Raw genomic sequence first — 23,813 nt, forward strand, 5'->3', positions numbered from 1 at the left:
TTTCTGTAAAAACATTGTAACATTTTTATTACAAGTACAAAGTAATGTTTTTATTTCTTCCCTAATGGCTTCCACTTACTAACAATACCAACAAAAAGTTAATTTTAAAACATTATTGTTTCCAAAATAACAAAGTTGGCTAAAAATACAGATTTATAAGTCAAAAAACTATAAGTATTTTAGTTTTATCTATTAATTAAAAATTAACAAAAACTCAAAAAATTCCAGGTTTATTTCAAAATTTCTCGAATTCCAGGTAAAGTGGCAACCCTGAAAAAAGTTCTATAAGCAAAACTTTAAATTATAATACGTTAGTTAACTGAAGACGTCGGTGTTGTAATTAATAAACACATATAAATAATTCTGTCTTAACTATTACATCCTTTAGATATTTTTGTTCTTTTAATTAAACAAGCCAAGCTTTTACAAGGTTTAGTATACAACGTCTAGCACTGATCGCTATATTTTGTGAATGTTTCTATAACAAAACTAAGTTATTTATTTACAAGTAATAAAAATTTAAGGAAGGTAATTCATGGAAATCTACCACGATATATTAATTCAAGTGATTTAAGCAGTCAGTGTTTAAATATTTGAAACATAAGTTTTAGACTGAAAATATGCATCAATTACAAAAATATATTAAATTACTTTTATTAAATAGCTAGCTAAAAAACTAAATGCTTAATTTTCTACAACCAAGTATCAAAAAGCTACAGTTTTCAAGATAGTACATTGAGTTTTCAGACTTGACTTATAGATTGTTAAATACTTAGAGTCTTTTTTTATTGTATTTTTACTAAAATGCGCTAATAATTTCCATTTCTGAAGACGACTTGAAGCAGAACGATATGTAAAACCAATGTTTGTTTTATAATAATTAAATATATATACTGATCTACTTTATATATTGAGCAACGAGCACTTAAACCAAATTTTACAGTGTATTATTAACTTAAAAAAAATACTTTACCTTTCCTAATATAAAACACTCCGGAATTTTAAATTGCTTAAAAGTATAAAATTTGGGATTGCAAACAATAAAGTTCTACCATTAAATAAATTATTGTGTTTAGTAAAATATGACTCTTTTTTGTTAAGATTTTAATGGCGAATCAAAAATATCATCAATTGCACTTGAAAAATAAAACTGTGACCAATAAAATCAACTCTAAAACGGTGAGGAAAATTACCATCTAAAAAATAGACGTCAGAAGCTAATTAAATAATTTTAGAAAAAAAAACTTCCCATTAAATGACATTAATTGCTTCTTTAAGTGGCGAGAATACAAGTGACATTTTTACGATTGTTGCTTTTTAACGTCAGGGAGGAGATTTGGCACATGTGACAGTTTTCTGCCCTCGGCCATCAAACTTTCGATTTCTTCAACGGTTCGTGGCACGCAAGTAAGATTCTCTATTCCATCGTCGGTGATAACCACATCGTCTTCGATTCGAACCTTTAGTGTTTATTACAAGGATAAAAAACAGACAAATTGAAGTAACTGAAAGTAGTTGTATTAAAAACATAAGGGTTTTGTATCGGATAATTTTTGAAAAAACTCACGCCTCCGAAATTCATGTACTTGTCAATTTCGCTTTTCACCAAAAACTTGCTCCACTCCGGGTTGTCGTAAGCTTTAGTGATAGTCTGCAACAAGTAAACATGTTTAGTGATACAAATAAATAAGTAATGATAATAAATTAATTTGAAATAAACAAACTTAGTTAAAATGAACAAATATATTAATATAAGAAACCAACAGTTTCATTGAAATAAATTCCTGGTTCAGTCGTGATCACCATTCCCTTCTTCATTACTCTCGACGTTCTTAAACTTTTCAATCCTTTTTCGCTGCTTCGTTCCGGTGTACCCTGTACATTAAATTCATTGTAAACAATATTCAAATTAAAGTATTTTTCAATAACACTCAGAACTATAAAAATGATAAAAAGGCTTGAAGTACGTTGTCAGATAACGTTTTGCTTGATCATTCACAAAATTGATAAGAAAAACTTTTTATAATTCAATTATTCAAAACCTTTTTTTTTTATAACAACAAACAACAAAAGAGCTAGAAAAATATATATTTAGTAAATTTTTGTTTGGTTACTTACAAAACTACTTAAAACCACTTTTATTAACTCAAAATGCTCACAAACCTCGGAATAGCCACCAACATCGTGGACGTCGTGTCCCATGAAGTGTCCCAAACCGTGGGGCATGAACAGCGCCCCCAAGCGGACCTTCATCATTTCGTCTACTGATCCCTTGATCAATCCGATTTTGACCAGTTCTTCAAGGTGGACGCGGTCGGCCAGCAAGTGCATGTCGACCCAAGACACTCCTGGAAAATAAAAAAAGTTAATTTGTGTGTTTGTAAAATGCTTAGAGTTACATCTGAAATAGTTATTTCTATTTGCAACGAAAGTGATTCCCTAGAAATATTGTCTGTTAATTCCAGCTTTAAATCAAGTTTTAAGTTATATAAAACATCGTAGCTTTAAACTCAATGCTACTATAATCCATAGATATATAATAAACCGAATACACTATCAAAAATTTGTACCACGAGACTTTTTATTGACATTGCATCATACTACACAAACAAATAGCACGTGCAAACAGACCTGGCTTCAATGCGGCTTGAACGGTCTGATTGGAGTTGAGTACTGCGTTGTAAATGTTCTTCTGCATTTGGGTGAACTTTCCGTTTACTGGGAACGAACACGTGATGTCGCTAGCGTAGCAGTAATATTCGCCTCCCATGTCAAATAAACTGTTTGATTTAATATAAAAACTAAGAGTATTTTCTTAAATAAATTAAAAACTTTACAGTACATAGTTTTAAAGCATGATAAAGTTTAAATTAAGAAAAACTGTTTGATTTAATTTAAAACAAAAAATATAAAACTAACATTTTATGGGCACAATTAAAAAAATTATAACTCAAATTATTATTATAACGCTGGAATAAAATGCTAATATTGTATCAAAATTAAAGCTTTACTTTTATTAAGTTATACTTTGAGTTGTTTAGGTACTAAACTGTAATTTGTTTAAATTATTTAAATACCTTTTATTAATTAAGTTTAAGCATACATTATATCAAACTTAAAATGATCAAATATAATCAAGTTTTGTTGTATAAGCTCATTTTAATCTAATTTTAAACATTTTATATCAGGGGTGAACAACCTACGGCAGCCGCGGCTAGCCGGTTTATTTTATCCAACCAACAAATTAATTTAAGTTTTAAAATTTATTATTGAATACAGTATGGTATAAATTTTATTTGGTGCAAACTATGGTGCCAATTTGATATTTATGTTATAATTTGGTGATTAGGCAAATAAAAAACTCTTTTTAGTGTAATTTGAAAAAGTAAAGCAGCCATTTCTGTCAAACAAATCTGCCTGGTATGTATAAAAGACTTTCACATCAATCGCACCGACTTAAGAACTTGTCCACCCCTACTTTATATTAGACAAATTAATTTTACTGTAAGTTTTATTTTTAAAAAAATCAACAAATAAAAAATATTTTACAACTTGCAGAAGTAACAAAGTCTATTCAATAAACACATGGATCAAAACATACTAAATAAAGTGTAAACAAAATTATTTGTTTTGCACTCAACACATAAAATGTTGTTAATGTGTTGGTTCTAAAACGTCTGACTTATTTTTAACTAAATTACACAATAAAATATAAAGTTTCTGTATTTATCACACAGTGTAAAAGTACTTTTAATGAAATTTATGCAGTTGAAAACAAATAAGAAAAAATTTAAATATTTAAAATACTTAATCAATGGTTCTTAAACTTTAAACATAATTAATTTTAGAAAAGTATTTCATTTTTGTTAAATAAGAAAACATGTATACATCTTACATGACAACAAAATTACCACAATAGTTTGAATTTAGCTTCAACACATTTAAAAACTTTTACAAATAAGCTATACGTGTTTTTACACTGCGTGAAAACAAACAACTAATTTAAAAACCATAAATTAAAGTTATAAAAACAACTCCTTGTATAATAACTTTCATTAGTAAACTAAAAAACTTGAAATAATAGTTTAAAGACAGACTGATAAATAATTGTGATATTTACACATTAATAAATTCTACTTATAAGATGTAACGTTAAAAGGCGTTAAATCCTGGAGATCCTGATAAGCTAAGACACTCTAAATAAAAATTTAATTATACTTTTTCACAATTAATAAACGAACCACATGTCTCCGTCCCTGATTTTCTTATCATTGGGAGCACCGGCGTGACCGTAGTGCAAAACAGCAGCATTTTCCCCGCTGGCACCGATGCAAGTGTAGGAAACGTGTCTGCATCCCCCGTGAGTGTACACCCAGTACTTGAAAAAACTGTAATATTGTTTAACTAGGTGAAAATTAGCAAAGTTAAACAAAAATTAAATTCAGATTGAAATCAATGTATGGCGCATTAAAAATTTTTGAGCTACTTTCTTACTTAAAACTGTTTAAAAATTTCAAGAATTTATTTTGAAAATCATATTTGCTACTTTTTCCTATTGTTGCTCAATTTAAGTACACTTCTTAAGTTGTAGAATTAGTTTGTGAAGATAAAAAAAAGTAGTATGCTTAATTAAAAAAAGCTAAAAACACCATGTATTATCATAAACCTTTCAGCCTGGTATTCGAACCAGCCGGGCCTGATTCTTCTCATCACTTCCTTGTGTGCTTCGCTGCTCACCCTGTTGGCAAACCTGAGAACTTCGAGTTCAGCTTCGGTTTTGACGACCCGCAACTCAGTTATCACTTCGAACAACACTTCGTTGTTCACTTTGAAGCTGTTTTAATGTATTGACATAAATTAATTTTATTTAAGTGTTAACCTTTGCTCGTTTACTAAAAACTGATGTTTCTGATTTCAAATAACTATTACAAGGTTTTGTTACAAAAAATAAGACTAGTCTCAACTATAAAGGTAAAACTTAATATTTATACAAACAATTTGACTTAAATTAAGGGCATGGGGAATTTTTGCAAGATGATTTTAATTTGAAGAGTTTTATCTGAGCTACCAGAAATTTTTAACCGCTTTAAACGGTTAAACTTTTAACGCAAAAAAAGACTGATTCAAAAAAAGTCTATCTTCTACTTCATTTAAAATTAATTTTCTTCAAATTTTCACAGATTGTCCATTACTAATATTTATAGCGATTTAATGCAGAAACTATATATTAAAAAAACACCTATATTTTTGTCTTTTTATCTAAAATTTTTATTTTTTAACATTTTAAAATCTCAACAGTAAAGTCTTTTAAACATTAACGGGAACGTTTCCTAAAAATTTGAGCTCTTTAGCTCAAAAATTCAAGAAATAGACATATTTTTTACTTTTAGTGATTTTTTCAATTTCCGAGAAAATTGACCCTAAACATTTACGATCCATCTGTTTGTATTGGAAACTTTTTACAAATATTACAATATCTCATAAGTAAAACATTATTTTTAAATTGTATAAAGACTAGCTTGTAGTTTGTACTTAAAGCTTTCATATAAGAGCCAATGCTATTTTTTCTAAAAAAATTTTGGACCCCCCAATCTACGCCCTTAACTGATATATATACTATTGATGAGTATTTTTTTGAAGATTAATACTAACTCAGATATTCCTTCGAAAAAAGCCTCTTCAGTTGTTGAGCCACTATCTGTGTTGACCCCTTTCTGTTATATAATATTTAAATTTTAAATACTTCACAATCAAGACAATTTATCATAGTTAACTAAACATGTTGTTAAGCATTAAAAAGAAACAGTAAAAACTTGACTTGATTCTACTGACAAATAGCAAATTAAAAGGCCAGGAAAATTGTAATAATTAACATATTTTATTTTTATTTACTAAGTCGCCTACGAATTTTCATTAAAAACATAATAAAATTTAACAAAAATGAGATTTTAAAATAATAAAAAAGTCCAAAAAAAAAAATACCTTCAGTAGTCAAGTTTTTGAAAATATAATAAATAAAATAAAACAACGAACATACCAAGGTATGAATTTCAGCTGCATTTTTTTCAGTCAAAACCGATTTTACCTGTAAAAATTTAAATATTATAATAAGTTGTAAATTGAAAAAATTAAAATTAAATAAGCATTTTTAAATCGGATAATAAACTGAGTTATGTTAATTAAATATGTTTAATTTAAATACACATATGAAAAATTTTCTGAGGATGATTTGATAATTTCAGCATCAACTCTGTAACATATATATAAACAGTATTTTATTTATTATTAAAATATGTGATTAACTATATATTCTGTTTTACTTGAACTAAATAACACTTCAGCTAAAATAATTTAAAAAAAATTAAGGTTAGCAGTAAAAACTCAGTGCTTTATATATTGACTTAAACGTTATTACAAAAATAAAACAAAACTTCAAGCTACTAAACTTAATTAAATCATATGAATAAGAATTTTTATTTACATTAATAAAGCGATATTAAAACATTTTTATTTATCTTAATTTATATGCAAAATTGACTAGAAAATATCTCAACAATTTTCTTTGTACCTAAGCTTTTTATGGTGACACTTTTTTTAACAAACTTTTAGTAACTTATATAGAACTAATTTATTTTAATAACCAGCCTTAAATCTAAAATTTTTAATTAAAATTTACATGCATCAATGCTATAAATATAGTATATTTATTTAGAAAAATCAAAATATTTTTTTAAATAAAATAGAGTGCTGAGCATAGTTTTGTATGTACACATGAGATAAAATTTTATTGAAAAAGAACTTATAACAGTACAAATTCCTTATTTATCTTCAGTATGAAAAAGTAAATACAATTTAAGAAGCTGTATAAACGATAATGAAATGAAATCTTTTTAGAACTATTAAATTTAAAAGTGTAAAATTTGTTAATTTGTAAAAAACAAACTATTCTGATACTTTAGATTTAAAAAAATATATTTAATTTGATGATACAATTTCAGACTACAAAATAGCAAGTAGAAGATTATGTATTATATCTACTTAAAAAATTATAAAAAAAAAACTTCAACATGATATTTTTTTAAATATAGCTTAAGTTTCAGCTTAATTTAAATTTGTGCAAAATATAATATGTTATACTATTGATAGTAATTAGAATAAAAATATTAGAAACAATTTGAAATGTAATTGAAGACTATCAAAAGTGTTATCTTAACATAATGGTTATGTATATTTTGTTTAATATATTTTAATTAATAAATACTTCAAACAAATAATACTTTAAATTAGTACTTCCTGCCCATTTAAAAGAAATGAATATGAAAAACCGAGACAAACTTCGTCAGCATAATAGCATTCTTCAACCCCGTACTTTTCAGCGAAATGCTTGGGCGGATGTATTTTTCCCATCCAAACTTCGTAAGCTTCGGGTAACCTGGGAACGAACAGAATTGTCTTGCCAGTGGAAACTTCGATGGCACCCTGGCATCCGGCTTCAGTGACTCCGAAGCACCATTGGAAATATGACTCCTGAATTTGAAAAGTTTCAATCAGTCATAAGTTCACAGAAAGTGCTTTATTTTGATGTGTTATATAAAAACTAATTAATTTATATATTTATTTTAAATATAATACTATTGCTTATGTGAAATACTTTTATTAACAACTTAGAATATTTTTAAGAATTCCGAAGTAACAAAGTGGTAATATAATGTTATTTAATTTGGTCAAAAAAAAGTCTCTAAAAATTTTAATCACGGCCTCATACTTTACTTAAAACTAATTCCCTAAAGTAAGTATTTACAAAAATTGACTAAAAAATTTACAAAGATGACATACTTAGAATATATGGATATTAAAAAGTAATAAATGAAAAAAAAAATAATAAAAGTTATTTAAAAAAACCACGAGTTGAAAATTATTTTAAATTGTTATTAATAGTAAGAGTCATAATTCTTTATTAACTTTATAAATATTTTTAAAACATGGTTGAAGTTAGGGTAACTTTTTTTAATATTGAACTGTTCAAGTAGCCTTAAAAGGAAATAAGCAAACATAAGGAACAATAAAAGATTATAATATTACAAAGTTTGATCAAGGTCTTAAATAAGAATTACTTAAGCTTATTTATTTATAAGACAAAAAAAGATCTCAATAATTTTCTTTGTACCTAAGCTTTTTATGCTGACACTTTTATAACAAATTTTTAGTAACTTATATAGAAGTATCTTATTTTAATAACCAGCCTTAAATCTAAAATTTTTAAATAAAATTTACATGCATCAATGCCATCAATATAATATATTCATTTAGAAAAATCAAAATATTATTTTAAATAAAATAGAGTGCTGAGCATAGTTTTGTATTTACACATGAAATAAAGTTTTATTAAAAAAGAACTTATTACAGTAAAAATTCAACACAATTAAATATAAGCAGAGACAAAACATACCTACATTGTTAAAGATAATAATGGAAAACCTACTGTTTAAAATTTCAGCATTGCTTATAGTTTTCAAATATTAAAATGCAAAATTTTAACTTAAACAAGACATACCTGTCTAAAAACATACTCTGTATCACTTGAGTATTGAGTCTGTTCGTCACCACCCTTCATTAAAACATAGCTGTTTTCTGAAACTTTCTTGTTTTGCAGTTCTGTGACAAGCCTCTTTCTGTTGGTTGCAAACAAACTCATTGGTACACTCAAGGTGTGAGTCCCCATATCGTAAGAAATTCTGTTGAAGTTTTAAAAAACTTGTTTTTATTTTCTACAGTTATTACAAATAAGTATAATAATTCTTTGATCTATAAAAGTAACATATTTAAATATTAGTAAATTAACTACAATCAGTATAATTATTAAAAAAATTAATAAACTTTTGAAACACTTTTTAGAATTCTATCAAAAACTTTTTGTTTAGTAAAATCTATTAGATTAATAAAACTTACCCTTTGTTTTCCATTATTTTTTTGTAAACTTGTAGCTAACTTAATTAATAATCTGAAAAAAAAGTTAAAATTTATTAATTGTAATATATTAATTATTTTTCTATTAATATATCTTTATTTTACGCTTTGGTAAAGTTTTAATTGCTAAGTATTAATAACAGCAAAAATAAGTCCATTTATTGTCAGGTATTATGTTAAGATTTTATTTATTTTAAAATTTTACTATTTATTATTATTAGAATTATATAGATAATTAAAATGTACAGCAATCTTTTAAATACTAAATATATATTTTTAGCAGTAAAATGAAAGCAATTACAATCAAAAACTGTAAATACTACACCACTTTTAAATACAAAGCACAAAATTAGTAAAAACAGAAAAGTTTATACTTTTTATATATATATTTCACACATTTATAATTAAAGCTTATTGTGTATGCTTTAAAGCTTATAGTGTATGCTTATTGTGTTGCTTATAAAATATACAGAAACACTTATTTTTATATTAAAATAATTTAAAAATGGTTACAATATACACTAAAAAAATATTTATTTAAACCACATTAGTGTGTTTTAAATGTTAAAATTAATAATTTAAGCTAAACAAATAATCTGTAAATAAATACTATTTCTTAGACTTTTCTCCTTAGTATTTCTGATGAAACGTTGTAATGTAACTCTATTATAAGTTGATTTAAACTTACTTAAGTATTACTAATTAGCTTAAATCTTATTTATTAAATTGAAGAGGTTAAATATTAAATTAGCAAATACATTTTAGTGAGAAATATGAGTGATTATAACAAACTGTTGTTCCATGAAGTATTTTAATTCAATAATTTTTTAAACAATAGGAGCATTTTTGTAAAAATTGGGTCAAATGTTTATGTAAAAATTGATTATTACTTGATTTAAAAACTAAAATTAATATTTTGCATTGAAAAATTTGAAACAAAATTATACTAATTACCTAAATGTAATTCTAAAAGTTGTGTATACAGAAGTATAACAACTTTTGTTTATTTACTTATGTTAGAAACATAATTTTGAGTATAATTCAACTAATAAACTTGAAGAAATTTTTATGTAAAGCTTATATAAAACAGTACTGTTATAAGTTAGTTGACATTAATAAAAATACTATTGTCTCACAAAATTATTAACTGTTCTTCAAAAAGCTGACAGTCTCATTAAATATTTCATTCCTTTAAAAAGAAAAAAAGTTAGAAATATAACTATTTCTTTTTAATCTATGACTTATCAATTTTTTTTTTATTTACAGTGTCTTGATATTACTAATAAAATTTATGAAAAAGTAATCAACAGAATTTAAGTTGTAAGTAAAGATAACATAAAAATAAAAACTGACATTAACCTTTAAAAAAATTAAAATCCGTATAATCTAAAAGTGATTTTTAAAAACTATTTAAATCCTAGAGAAAGATACTTAAGAATGTTTTGAATAAAAAGATACTTAACTATTTAAATTGAAATCAGAAACAAATTGTAAAAAGTGAACATTTATAAAAACTAATTTTACAATAAAAATAAAATTAGTAATAAAGTTAATTCTGGAACTACATTTGGAAGGTCTTGACTTAAGGCTAACTGCAATAAAACTGACTTATTTTCAACATACTCATACAAACATACTATTTCTCCCATCATGATAAATACTTACATCAGTTTAATTTTCTCCTACTATTTAATTTCTCATTACATTAATATTTTGCTCCAGTTGAACGATTTTATATTAATCTTTTTAACTTGTAAAACTAACAGCTAGTGAAACTGCTATGTCATTAAAATATACATAGATTGTAACTAATCTAAACAGTACTTTTCAAGGTTTATAAAACTTTTTTTTTAAAGAATAATTTGTCTAAAGTATATTAAATTTATCTTGTGCTAAAATAGAAGAATGACAACATACAAAATGTGCATTGTTTAGTTTGCTATATATTATGTTAAAAAAATTTGGGTAATTACCTAGGATGATGTCGCACCAATATCAAGCTGAAATTATATTATATTCAATGTCTTTTTAAACCATAATTTTAGGCTCAAACTCAAACTTAAAAACTTAGGTTTTTTTCAATTTTTTAAATTCCAGGTTAAGTGGCAACCCTGAAAAATATAAACTAAAAAGTTAAAAAACACAGGGTTGCCACTTGTTTTTTCAAAAAAATTTTCAGGTTTTCTAATTTTCTTCAAGGTTTCCAAAAGTACACATTTTTGGGTCTACTTTTAGTTTAAATTCAAGTTTAAAGTAAAAAACTGTGTTTAATAATATCAAAACATTGAAAGATACTGTATAGCTACTTTAAATATGTTTTTTACTAAAAAAATTTTTGGTTATGACAAAAATATTTTATTTTTATGATGAATTTTTTAAGTCAAATAAAACTTTACAACTGAACATGTGGAAATTGTTATAACTCCAGATTTTTTTTTTCAATTTTGTTCAAAGTTCAAGGTTTTTCTTTTTGAATAAATTGTCAAATTCCAATTTTTTCCAGGTTAAGTGCTAACCCTGATCTTAATAATTAATGTTTAAGCAGTAATTACATGTTAGTACTTTGTATATCAAAAACCTTTTTTAAATTAATGATAATTTTTTTTAAACTAACTTTAAAATGTAAAAATTATCTATATATTTATAAAAAAAACCTAACATGAGATTTTTCAAAGTTAAATTAGCCTGAGTAGAAACCCTGAAAACTATAATGATGTGATTAAAAAAATATTATTTCCTGTTAGCATTCTTTACTATTTTTTAAAAAAATTTCACACAAAAAGTTGGCATTTGTGATACATACACAACAGATCCTCTTAAGTAAAGATTACATGATGTGACTTAAAAGTGGCCAAAATTTATAGAAACGGTTTTTTTTTGCAACTTAAATGATATGAAATATTAATAGAAGTCAACTTGTTTCTAGGTTAAAAACCAATTAAAAAGTTTAAACTGTCTTATTCTAGACTTTAAGCCAAAAAATCCAGAGTTTATTTTTAGTAAAATTATTACTGCTTTGTCCAGTAAAAGAGTACTGATTTAGGTCCAGTGAAAATAAACCGAGATAATATACAACATTAGCTATACAGTTTCTAAATATCATAATATAAAACTACAGATAGATGAATGTCTTACTTAATTTTTATATAGTTTGAAGTATAATAAAATACCTGGTAAAATAATAAATATTTAGAACACTTTTCAAAGTCAAATGGCTCTATAGGGTATACATCTTTAAATAAATTTGTCAAACTTTTGTGAGTATCTAAAGCTGTTTAATACTTTCAAAAAAAAAACAAAAATTTATTATGTATTAAAAGGTCTGATCATGATCTTTATTAACTGTTAATGATTTATTTAGTTATTAAAATAAGAGTAAAATTTATAACCTACCATTTTGGGCTAAAAGACCGTTTTGTTCAGAATCACAAAAATGAACTTTTTTATCAGTGACTTTTTAATTAAGTTGAGTTATTTAAAGAAAGTTAATGCATAAACAGAGTTGCCATTGAATTTTAGCGTTTTTTCTTAAGATTTTCAAATTTTCTTCCAGGTTTTTTAAAAGTAGTTGTTTTTAGGTCTATTTTTAGTTTAAATTACAGTTTAAGGTAAAATACTGTATCATGGTTGCCACTGATCAAGCTGAGAAAAATTTCCTGACTTTTTCCTGACTTTTTACTAAAATTTTCCTGACTTTTCTAAATCAAACTCTTAAATTAAACGTATTCTTAAATACATAATCTAACACTTGAAATTATATAAAGCTTTGAATCTAATTTTAATACAGGTTAAAAACAACAGTTTTTTGCTGAATTCTATCATCAAACTTCCAGTACACCACTTAAACCATCTGTGTATGATTGATGTTTGTAATAAACAGCTCTATCAGCAAAATACTTGTATTATTACCTTATAAACAGAGCTTGTCTGAAAAAAGACACAATTTTTTAGCATTGCCTAGCATAAATGTATCTAAATAAACGAAACGACATATAAGGAACTTTTACAATTAAGACCTTAAATCAATAAGGAACTTTTACAACTCAAACAATAAAACAATAACGAACTTTTACAGTTAAAACGTCAAAACAAATAAGTACTTAATAAAATACTGTTTTTTTAAATGTATGTACTAAAATTCATTTTCTCTGTTTTTTTATTAGCACTTCAACCTCTTCATCAAATGAAGATATGGTTTCCTTCATCTGAACTGCATTCCACTTCATTTTCTTGGCAGTTAAAATCATTTGCCTCATTTTATTTAAATTGCTCTCATCTGCTACCCTTACACTTGTTGAAGAGAATCTTTTCTCTAAATCAAGCCACAACTTATGGGCTTCATTTCTTTTCTTTTGGCACTCATTAATTTTTACATTCATTTATAAAATATTTACTCTTATCATTTAGTATAAAATTTGTAACAAATAAGTTATGCTCTTATTTACTTTAAAAACTTAAGTTACTCTACAAAAAATACAAATAATAAGTAAACTTAATCTTGGCATATACCTCTCTTATAACTTATTTTATAAATTTAAACAATTTTGAAATAATTATAAAGAGGTAAAGTATACACATTAAATTGTTACATAAAATACTAAACTAGCTGCTTAGTTGTAAAGAACTCAATTATTTACATAAACAAAAAACACTTTGATTCTAAAATTATGCTAGATAAACTTTTGTGTATATATCACAGTTTCACTATGGAAGTGTCCTTGCTACAGATCATCAATACTAAAAAGCTTACAAAATCTGCTTGTTCAAGTAGGGTACTTGTTCAATATGTTAATAGAAAATTTTTGCAGTTTTGTATAGGATATTTTACTAATTTATACCAGATGAAAGCATTGGAAATAAAATTAAATATTTTTTAAATTTCTGGGAAAGTTTTGGATTTTTTTTCTGATTTTAAAAGACTTTTAATTAGTTTTTACCATTCGAAGGCTTTGGAAAACAATAAATTTTAAACTTTTAAACTGAAATTTATTTTTTTTTTTTTTTTTTATCAAATTTCCTGACTTTTCCTGAATTTTTTTCAAAACCCCCCATTTTTTCCTGACTTTTCCTGACTTTTGTCATTTTTTTAAATTTTTCCTGACTTTTCCTGATTTCCTGACCGAGTGGCAACCCTGCTGTATTAATAGTATAAAAACATTAAAAATATATTGTAAAGGTACAAAATTATACAAAAATACTTTTGAAAATAAAATTGTTCATAATGACACAAATTATTTATCTTTATGGTAAATATTTTGTGTCAAATCAAAATTTTTTCACTTAACATGTAAAAATTGTTTAAATCTTTAAGATTTCCCAGGTTTTTTAACAATTTTTGTTCAAAATTCCCAGTTTTTCTAGGTCTTTTTTAAAATTTCTCAAATTCCAGGTTTTTCCAGGTTTGTTCTGCCTAAGTTTTAAAATTCCAGGTTTCCAGGTAGAGTGGCAACCCTGTTAACATAGGTGTAGTATTGGTTAAACAATTTAATTGGTAAATCTAGCTTCAATTTTTTTTAATGGTAGACTCTAGGAATAATTCCAGCTAATCTATAATAAAAATCACAAGTTAAGCTTTAGGTAAACTTAAACATCATTAAGAACAACTTGTTTTTAAAATAAAACTATACTTGATTATTTTTAAGAGTCTTTAATCCATAATCAGTTATATGATTAACAGGATTGCCATTTTTAAGTCCAAAAAACTACCCTTATAAACCAAAACTATCATAAGTTATCTTTTGTGTTCTGCAACCTTACTTGAATCTGTCCTGAGTGACCTTAACTGTCCTGATTAATCCTGATTTTTTTTAAATCCTTTGCATTTTTCTTAAAAATTTTATTGACAAATCTAATAACTTTTAAATAACACTAAAATTTATTTTTTTTAACTTGGCTGTAAAACTTTAAACTATTGAATATGGAACAACAATATCTCATTTATGACTTAGAAAAAAGGACAAGGTATTTTAAAAATACCTAAAATTACCATTAATTTTTTTGATAAGACCATAGTGGCTTGAATTATCCTAAATAAAATAAAAAACTAGCCTGAGTTACACTGAGATTTTAAAAGCTTCTAATTATCTTGAGTATCTAGCTTTTAATCAAACATACTTCAACATTGTAGTTTCAAGCTCTACTAGCTACCAATGATTGTATTGTGATGACATTTAACTCTTATATCTTGTTGTTATTCTAATATTCCCTATTCAAAAAATCATTAAAAGACCCAAAGCATTTAATCTTACATAGGTGTTGTTTTTAATTAAACAATTTATGAAGTGAATCTGAATTTAGTTTTTTTAATGGTAGACTATAGGAAATCAATATTTAAAATTACAAGCTAAGCTTAAGGTATTTTGAATAATAAGGTTTTATAAATTAAACTATACTTGATTATTTAAAACAGTCTTTAATCCTAAATCAGTTTTACAATTAACAGGATTGCCATTTTTCAAGTCCAAAAACTACCCTTACAAACCAAAATTATCCTATAAAATTTTAAACTATTGAATATGGAACAACAATATCTCATTTATGACTTAGAAAAAAGGACAAGGTATTTTAAAAATTCCTAAAATTACCCTTAATTTTTTTGATAATACCATAGCGGCTTGAATAATCCTGAATATAAAAAAAACAGGGTTGCCACTCAATTTTTCAAAAAGTTTTCCAAATTTCTTTGAGGTTATTAATTTAAACATTTTTTGGTCTATTATTAGTTAAAAATTAAGTTTAAGGTAAGAATTTGTTTTGAACAGTATAAAAACATTGAAAAAATATTGTAAAGCTACTTTAAACATGTTATTTAATAAAAAAAAATTTGATGATGACAATTTTTTTTTTTTTATATGATAGATTTTTTGAGTCAAATCAAAATTTTACAACTGAACATGTGAAAATTGTTATAATTCCAGGTTTTTCTAGGTTTTTTTAATGATTTTTATTAAAAACTCCAGATTTTTCTTGGTTTTTTTGCCTAAATTGTCAAATTCCAGGTTTTTCAAGGCTTCCAGGTTAAGTGGCAACCCTGTAAACAGTTAGTTTAGAAAAGGCATAAGGATAACTAACTAAAATATACTGTAAAATTATTTTTGTTATACATAAAGTAAAAATATTTTTTATGTAATACTTAACAAAAATTTATTTTTTTTTAATATCATTAGGTCAATATTAGGTTAATTTTATATAAATCAACGTTTAACATTGACACTAACTAAAAAAATATAAATAATTTTATTACAAGTACCATAAATAACTCAATACAGTTATATATGCTTATTTACATTTCAAATTAATTTATATTTGCATTATACCTATGATAAAAGTAGTAAACTTTGTCAAAAGTTAGGGAAAGTTAGATTAGTGTTAGAATGCAGCCTGGTAAAATTTATAAAGATTAATTAAATGTTTCAACTTTGAAAATTCTGTTTTAATTTAACTATTATAGCTTATCAGTTTTTTCTGAGGTACTTGATTGTTATAAAGTTCTTAGAAGCAAATCCTACATTATACTTTCTCAATTTTGTTTGAGTCTAGAACAGGGTTTCCCAAACTTTTTTGCTAATGGCCCCCTTTAAAGAGTTTGAAAAAGTAATGGCCCCCTTCAACATATAGATTACTCATAAACTACTTTAAAATACACATAAGACCTTTTTTTTTTTTTTTTTGCTCTTCATCAGAAACTCGAGAATATCTAGTGTAAGTTTCTAAACTGCCATAAAATACACATAACACCTTTTTTTTTTTTTATTTGCTCTTCATCTGAAACTCGAGAATATCTAGTGTAAGTTTCTAAACTGCCATAAAATACACATAACACCTTTTTTTTTTTTTTTTTGCTCTTCATCTGCAACTCAAGAATGTCTAGTGTAAGTTTCAAGTTATGGCCTCATGGCCCCCCTGTGGCTCCTTTACTGCTCATGGCCCCCCCTCTTCCCCCTTTGCTGCTCATGGCCCCCTGAGTATCTGTCATGGCCCCCTAGGGGGCCACTTGGCCCACTTTGGGAAACCCTGGTCTAGAACCTTAATTTTACTATTTTTAAAAATAATAATAAAGTTTTAGTTTTAATTACAACAAAAATTCAAATAGTTCAAAACAATTCTACAACCATATTGTGTGTAGCTCGTTGGTAATAGCGTCTTTCTTTAAACCAGTCCATTGACAACAGTTGCAAGAGTTCACTTTCTTTTTTTTTCTTGAATTCTATTTCATGATGCAATATGATAATATTAAATGTTTCTGTCAGATGTTAATTTCAGGCGTTTTTGATTGGCTAATATTTTGCTGAAAAACTCATGCTTTATAATGTTCAGTATTCATATTTGTAATAAACTAACTATTTGAAAAAGAAAGAATTAAAATTACCATAAATGTGTAAGTGTCTCAATTATTTCTGAAGAAACCAAGCATTTTTTTTTTTCTGATCATGTTTTGTAGTTTACAGCCAATTTTCAGTTTCTAATCAATGTAGAAAAATTGGCATAATTTTGTTACGATATGATTTTAGTCAGTTTATTAAATACTATTTAAGGGATAGATACTTCAAAACGGTTAAGTAATAATTTTTATTTCAATTTATGATAATATTATTAACTTTTGTTAGTTGATGGGTAGCTTTTATGGAATAAAGCTTACAAAATCGTTAAACTGTGTCCGTGCTGTATGATTCGTTAACCAAAAGCTTTTATTTGTACCCGGATCCTAAGAACAAACTTTTTGAACACTTGTTGTTTATTATTGTCGTTCAATAAACAACTAATTGCTTACGGGCAACAAACATTTTTTTTAAGACTAAGCTATAAATAGTTAATTTGAAAGATATCAAGAGCATTATAAGTCATTTAAGCCTTAACAGCTTAATTTTTTTAAGTAGTGTCATATTAACTAAAGAATTACATAATAACTTTTATAACTATAGAGCTAAGTTTATGTATAAATATTAACGAACTAAGTTTACCTCTTTTTATCAGGTGTTAAAGTGAAATATAATTAGAGTTTTTTTTTATTTTTGTAATGCATTTAGACCTTATTATAAAGTTCAAAACTTATCCATTTTAAGTTCTAGATATTGATAGCAATAGCTTCAATACATTTTTGCATTCTGGGTTCTAATGTTTAATGTAATCATGTTATTAAAAGGTATATCAAGCTGTAAGAAATTATCAATCAAAAGTATTTTTAACAAAATACTAAGTTATATTTTAGTATTTTCTTGAAATTTTTTTCTAATAAGCTTTTGCACTACCAGTAACAAAGTAATAAATCTTTAAAAAAAGTCAGCAAAACTTCTTTATTTATTTAACATTGTGAAAGTTTATAAGCGATAGTGATGAAAATACTTTTAAAAGTAGTTTTGTTCCTGAAATTTAATATTGAATGTGATCGTGTTATGAAATGTATGTAAGGTTTTACAGTACAGACTTTGTACTAAGAAGTAGTAAAATTTTGTTTAAAATTGTGCAATGCAAAGTATTAACTTTAGTTTTTAAATCAAGTTATAACACAATCTTCTATCGAAAAATATTTAAACTATTAGTTATTAATTTATGAATTGGTAAATTAATATTTAGTTGAGTGTAGAAAAGTTTGAAATTATATTTTATATGTGTATATATGTAACTTATTGAACGACAAAAAAGACGCTCAAAATATTTGGTTCTGGGACCTGGTGCACAAAGAACCTTTCGGTTATTGAAATCGAATATCACGGATACCTTTTAACGTCTTGTCCAGGACTTATAGTCATCTATTACCTAAAAATATCTATATAAGACATTTGAGTTGTATAAGCTCCGCTTAAAAGATTATAAAAACCTCTTTAAAGTTCGATTAATTTAGGAATTTAAACCTGAAGAATATTTGAAACAAGATAAGTTTCACAGATTGTATCTAGTTAAACGTTATAAATTTTAAATGTATATTGCAGATTGTAACTCAGCAATAGCTTACAATATTAACTTAAGATTTTGTGGATGCTAGTTAAAAACTTAGTTTTTAAATAGGATTTTGGTAAAAATTTTTTTTTAATGAATAACTGCATTATAAACTTTGATGTGCTATTATTTTCATACTTAATCTATAATAACTAATTATTATAAATTATAAATGATTGCTTCATTTCATCCTGTATTCACTCTTGTAACTTTTAAATTATTTAAAAAGAATGATTATGCAAATCAGATCACTTACAAATAATTCTTTTGAAAGTATTATGCTAGCAATTAACCTCATTAATACTTTATCATGATTTAAAGGTAGCACAGACTCAAGCAACCCAATATAGAGAAGTTCCTATTGTGATATAGATATAAAAGAAATAAATGTAAAATAAAATAAATATATAAGAAATTACATTTACTTACTTACAATTGATTAATTTATTTAAATTATTTTAGTACTTTTGTAGTAAGGCTCATCAGAAATTGTATCTTACTAAGTTAGAATGAATTGAAATTGAAACAAAACTAAAAACAAAAATTATTTTATTTCAATTTCAATTCATTCTAACTTAGTAAGATACAATTTCTGATGAGCCTCACTACGAGAGAACTAAAATAAATTTAAGAAAAACAAATGTATTTTGTTATATTTTTTAATAAGTTATGCACTGGAAAAAAGCTGTTAAAATAAACATAAAAAACTAAAAATGTTTGATTTGACAAAAGTTGTGAACTTTTTAATAATCCTTCTTAAGCTATTGCTGTTTAAATTTATCATTACTTTTTTCTTACTTTTTGTGCGGCCTGCGAATTAAAAAATGCTGTCGAACCCTGAGCTTCGCAAAGACAATATCACATACTTTACGCCATCATATTGTTCATCGATCGCGATAAAAATTGGTAGAAATTCTTTTAATTCTTAAATGCACCAATACCACAAAAAAAAATTGTGAAAATTTCGTACTTGTGCATACCAAGTTTTAGAAGCTAAATAATATCTTACAGCCGGAAAGTGTATGAAGATAAAAAAATAACAGTTACGCAACTGCAAGTAAAAAGTTTAATCAATTGAAATTATTTATCAAAAATTTTATCGTTAGAATGTTCATGATGAAAATGACGAATATTTACTAAAAAGTTGAGCAATCAGGTTTAACATTTAAAAACAAATATACAAAATATATATTCTTTTTTTAATAAAAGCATTTAAAAACTCTGAAAAAATTTTACAAAATATATTTGGGATTTTAAACATAAAAATGTAGACTTACTGTTAGCTTAAAAGTCTTAGCCCATACAAAAATAAACTTAAGTAAAAACACAGCTGTACTTTTTGTACATAAAAAAATGAGATTTAAATTTTAAACCCTTACACTTTAGAAAATAAAATTACAGTAATTGCCTACTTTTAAATTTTTTTATACGTTATATGTTTTTCACCAGCCAAACAGTTCTCTTCTAAGACATCTAACTATAACTAGAGGAATTTTTGATGTTAATGACGGTATCTCTTGTACAGTTTTTAATACTTTTTTGCCTTATTTAAAGACAAAAATCGTCGTTATAATTATAAATACATTTTTTTACAACTTGAAAATTCATCTTCCTTTTTACAGGTAAGGTATATTTTTCTTTACTGGAAAATACTTTAATTGGTCTAGAATGGCATATGGAGTATTAGATATTTTTTACATATAATATAAATCAAGACGATTTCGATTTTTTTTAAAGGAAATGGCAATAGTATGATAAAATATTAAAGTTAAGACTAAATAACTTGTGTACTATTTGAAACGAAAAATAGTTTGTGTACTTTTGAAGATGGCTTTATATTTTTACAAATATTAAAAGTTTCAATGTTTTATAAATGCTTCAGTCAAAAATAGTAATCTTGTAAGATTGGGTGCTTTACTTGAATCTTTTAACCTGTATGATTCTTCCAACTGTCTTAGCAAGAAAATCTATCATACAATTCAGACCAATATACAAAAAGTAATTTATATATCTAAAAATTTAAAACTAAGATTTAGGCTCTTTGAATTATTTCTTTAAACTAAATCTTTATACCAGGAAAAGTTTAAAATCATGTTAAAATTTTCGTAGTAGATGATGTTCGAATAAAAATGTTGAAAATCTATTTATTATTGTTTTATGTATTTATACCATGAGATCAAAATCTGGTGAAATATTTTTTTTATTGTTTACAAAAAGGACTAGACTTACCATGCTTTAATACAGCTACAAAATAACTTTATTGGTTTTAGCTCATTTAAAGTTCTAATGTTTTAATATTAGTACAAAAAATTATAGCTTGTATTTTTAGTGAAAAATTCGATAGTAAATTGTCTCTAATAGACCTCTAAGTCAAATATTCGTTTTAGTAGATTTCCTCTTTTCAGCGTTCCTACTTCTATCCAGTAATAAAAATATTTATTAAAAGGTATGTTTATCTTCTTTTATTTTCAAATGTAGGTTTTAGTAGTTTTTTACCGACTTATAACATGTTAAAGCGAAAGAAAGTTATTATGATAATAATAATTATAAAACAATACATTACTTATCTTCTTAGTGTACACATAGTTGCTTACTTAGTGATTTAATGTCAAAAACAACTTTTTACATTTTTGATCCACTGATCAAATTGTTTAAGTACTTAGTAATATATAACTTACACTTATTTTACATGTTATAACAAGGGTAGTTGTCTATAACAAATTTAAAGTTATACCTGTTAGCTGTTTTAAAAACTTATTTAGACAATTTTAATACTAACTCAGTAATATTAAAACTATATCATCAAGTTGAATGCAAAAACAGGATATTTTAGTACTTAAAAATATCAATTTTCATAAGAGTATTTTTAATGATAAAAACTTGAGCAAACTCGGTATTTTAGTTTAATGAAGTAGTAGATTGCTATTTTTTTACTTTTTTATACAATAAAACTACCTAAAATGATATAATCTAGTCCGTAGAAACGTTTCTGGTGCTAAAATATTAGTAATAATTCAAATTTTTTTTTAATATCAGTCGAAATTAATGCTTCAACTTAACTTTACTAAATAAAATTTCAATAAACAGTTCGTTTGTTTATTATTAAAATGAAGATTAACAATATTAAATATTTTGAAATTATATTTTAAAATAAATTTTACCCAAATGTTTTATGAAATTTTAAGTACATATTTGAAAACTACATACCTATAAAACAAAAAAAAAATGAATTAAAAGTTAAAAAATTGTTCAACTAAACGACAAGCTTCTAAACTTTTAAAATAAAACATAATTTGCCGTCATAAAATTTTACAATTTAAAGGTAAAATCTTGATAATCTGTAGAATGAATGCTTAAACTACAACAATTTAAAAAAGCATTATTATAATTATTTAAAAGTTACAAAAGTTTACATTTTGCTTAAAATGATTCTGTTATTAAAGCTTTCGATGAGATATAAAAAGCCTTCACGAGTTATTTACAATAATAAACTTAAGTTTTAAATGATAATAAGTTTTTTTTACTTTGTTACTAATAATTTTTTAATCCCAAACAAATGTCAAAAATACGTGATGAATTAAATTGTTCGAATTATTTGTTAATGGAATCTGTAAACTTTACTTAATCCACATATAATATCAATACTTTTCATAATGTAGTAGTTTAGATTCCAATTGTATGAAAATTAATAAAAACAAAATGTAAATGTATAAAAAATTTAAGTATTGTTATCAGTCTATTGAAAGTTCGATAGATTTTAAGTAAATAAATTAAACTTAATTAAACGCTTTACGTATAATATGACGACAAAGAATTTAAGAACTGTGAGTCATCGAATAAATAAAATGATATATTCTTAACAAAATGTTGAACACTTGCACAATCATTTACTTAAAAACTCGTTTGAAATAAAAATATACAAGATTGATTACGCATTTAAATAGATTATACTTTTATTAATTTAAGTATTATCAACAAAATCTAGTTTTAGTCAAAGTTGATTTTGTAAAAAATGTTTCTAAATTTTTTTGAACTTATTTAGATAAGAGATATTGCTAAGGCTATTATAATTTTTGTTTTGATAAGAATAATGTTTTAAAAAATGTTTTATTAAAAAAAGCCTACAATTTTTATTAGTTTTAAATAAGTGTTTTAATATTTTTAAATTTATATTTTTTGGCCGTTTTTATAATTTGAAGCATAATAAAGCTTTGGTTATTTTTATAAGTTTCAAATTAAATCAATAATGTTTTATATCGAAGCATATTTATTTATATTAAATAAAAACTTCTATATGAAAACTAATAGCTTGATGTTTTAAAAACTAAATTCTAACAAATAGATATTTTTTTTTACTAGGTTAAACAACTTATATATTTTTTTTACTTTTTAAAACTTGTATTTAATTAAATACATACTGCTGTAAAATGCAAAAAAACTTTCGTAATAGATATCTAAAATAAAAGAATCAAATGACAGCTTTAAAAAGATTTATACTTACTTGATTCAATATAGATATTTTTCATGATACATAAAGCTTACTTTAATTTGGAAAAAAATATGATTATATATTTTTAAATGCATTAATAATCATAATATCAATTTAAAAATAATATTTAGATTTTTTTTAGTTAATATGAGCTTTTAGACACTTTTTATTTAAACTTTAGAAAATAATAAAATAAACTATTACGAGAAAAAAAAAGTTTATATACTAAATATGAAAGTCAAGCACAAAGTGCTTAATTTTTGCTAAAATTCATGATATTGATATAATGTTTTTATATAGAAAAATAATTTGTTTGACCACTTTTGTGGAAAATTTTTTTTAATGTCAAGCTGTGTTAAAGGACCCACGGACGGATACAATTTAAGAACAAGTTTCGGTTCTTATTTTTTACCATTTATAA

The 23,813-nt window shown here is 24.7% G+C and overlaps 1 protein-coding gene across 1 annotated transcript; it reads right to left on the reverse strand.

The window, feature by feature from the left end:
- Positions 1-1,095: 1,095 nt before the first annotated feature.
- Positions 1,096-9,003, reverse strand: LOC145829930 (xaa-Pro dipeptidase-like). Its single transcript, XM_082937817.1, has 12 exons — positions 8,950-9,003; positions 8,555-8,735; positions 7,336-7,527; positions 6,038-6,085; positions 5,653-5,714; positions 4,667-4,834; positions 4,242-4,388; positions 2,632-2,780; positions 2,164-2,348; positions 1,765-1,875; positions 1,568-1,651; positions 1,096-1,460 (listed from the first exon to the last, which is right to left on the reverse strand). The coding sequence occupies exons 1-12, from the start codon at positions 8,961-8,963 to the stop codon at positions 1,302-1,304; spliced, it is 1,500 nt and encodes a 499-aa protein (XP_082793943.1). The 5' UTR covers positions 8,964-9,003; the 3' UTR covers positions 1,096-1,301.
- Between the last annotated feature and the right edge of the window lie 14,810 nt (positions 9,004-23,813).

Source organism: Thalia democratica, chromosome 2, assembly GCF_965202585.1.
Source record: "Thalia democratica chromosome 2, ktThaDemo2.hap1.1, whole genome shotgun sequence".
In the NCBI taxonomy this organism is placed as follows: Eukaryota; Metazoa; Chordata; class Thaliacea; order Salpida; family Salpidae; genus Thalia; species Thalia democratica.

Excerpts from the sequence above, each read along its gene's own strand:
- LOC145829930 (XM_082937817.1), bottom strand. Across the intron at positions 4,835-5,652 it reads TTTTTCGAAGGAATATCTGA|CTTCAAAGTGAACAACGAAG; the intron begins GTTAGTATTAAT and ends ACATTAAAACAG. Across the intron at positions 1,652-1,764 it reads GAATTTATTTCAATGAAACT|ACTATCACTAAAGCTTACGA; the intron begins GTTGGTTTCTTA and ends TACTTGTTGCAG.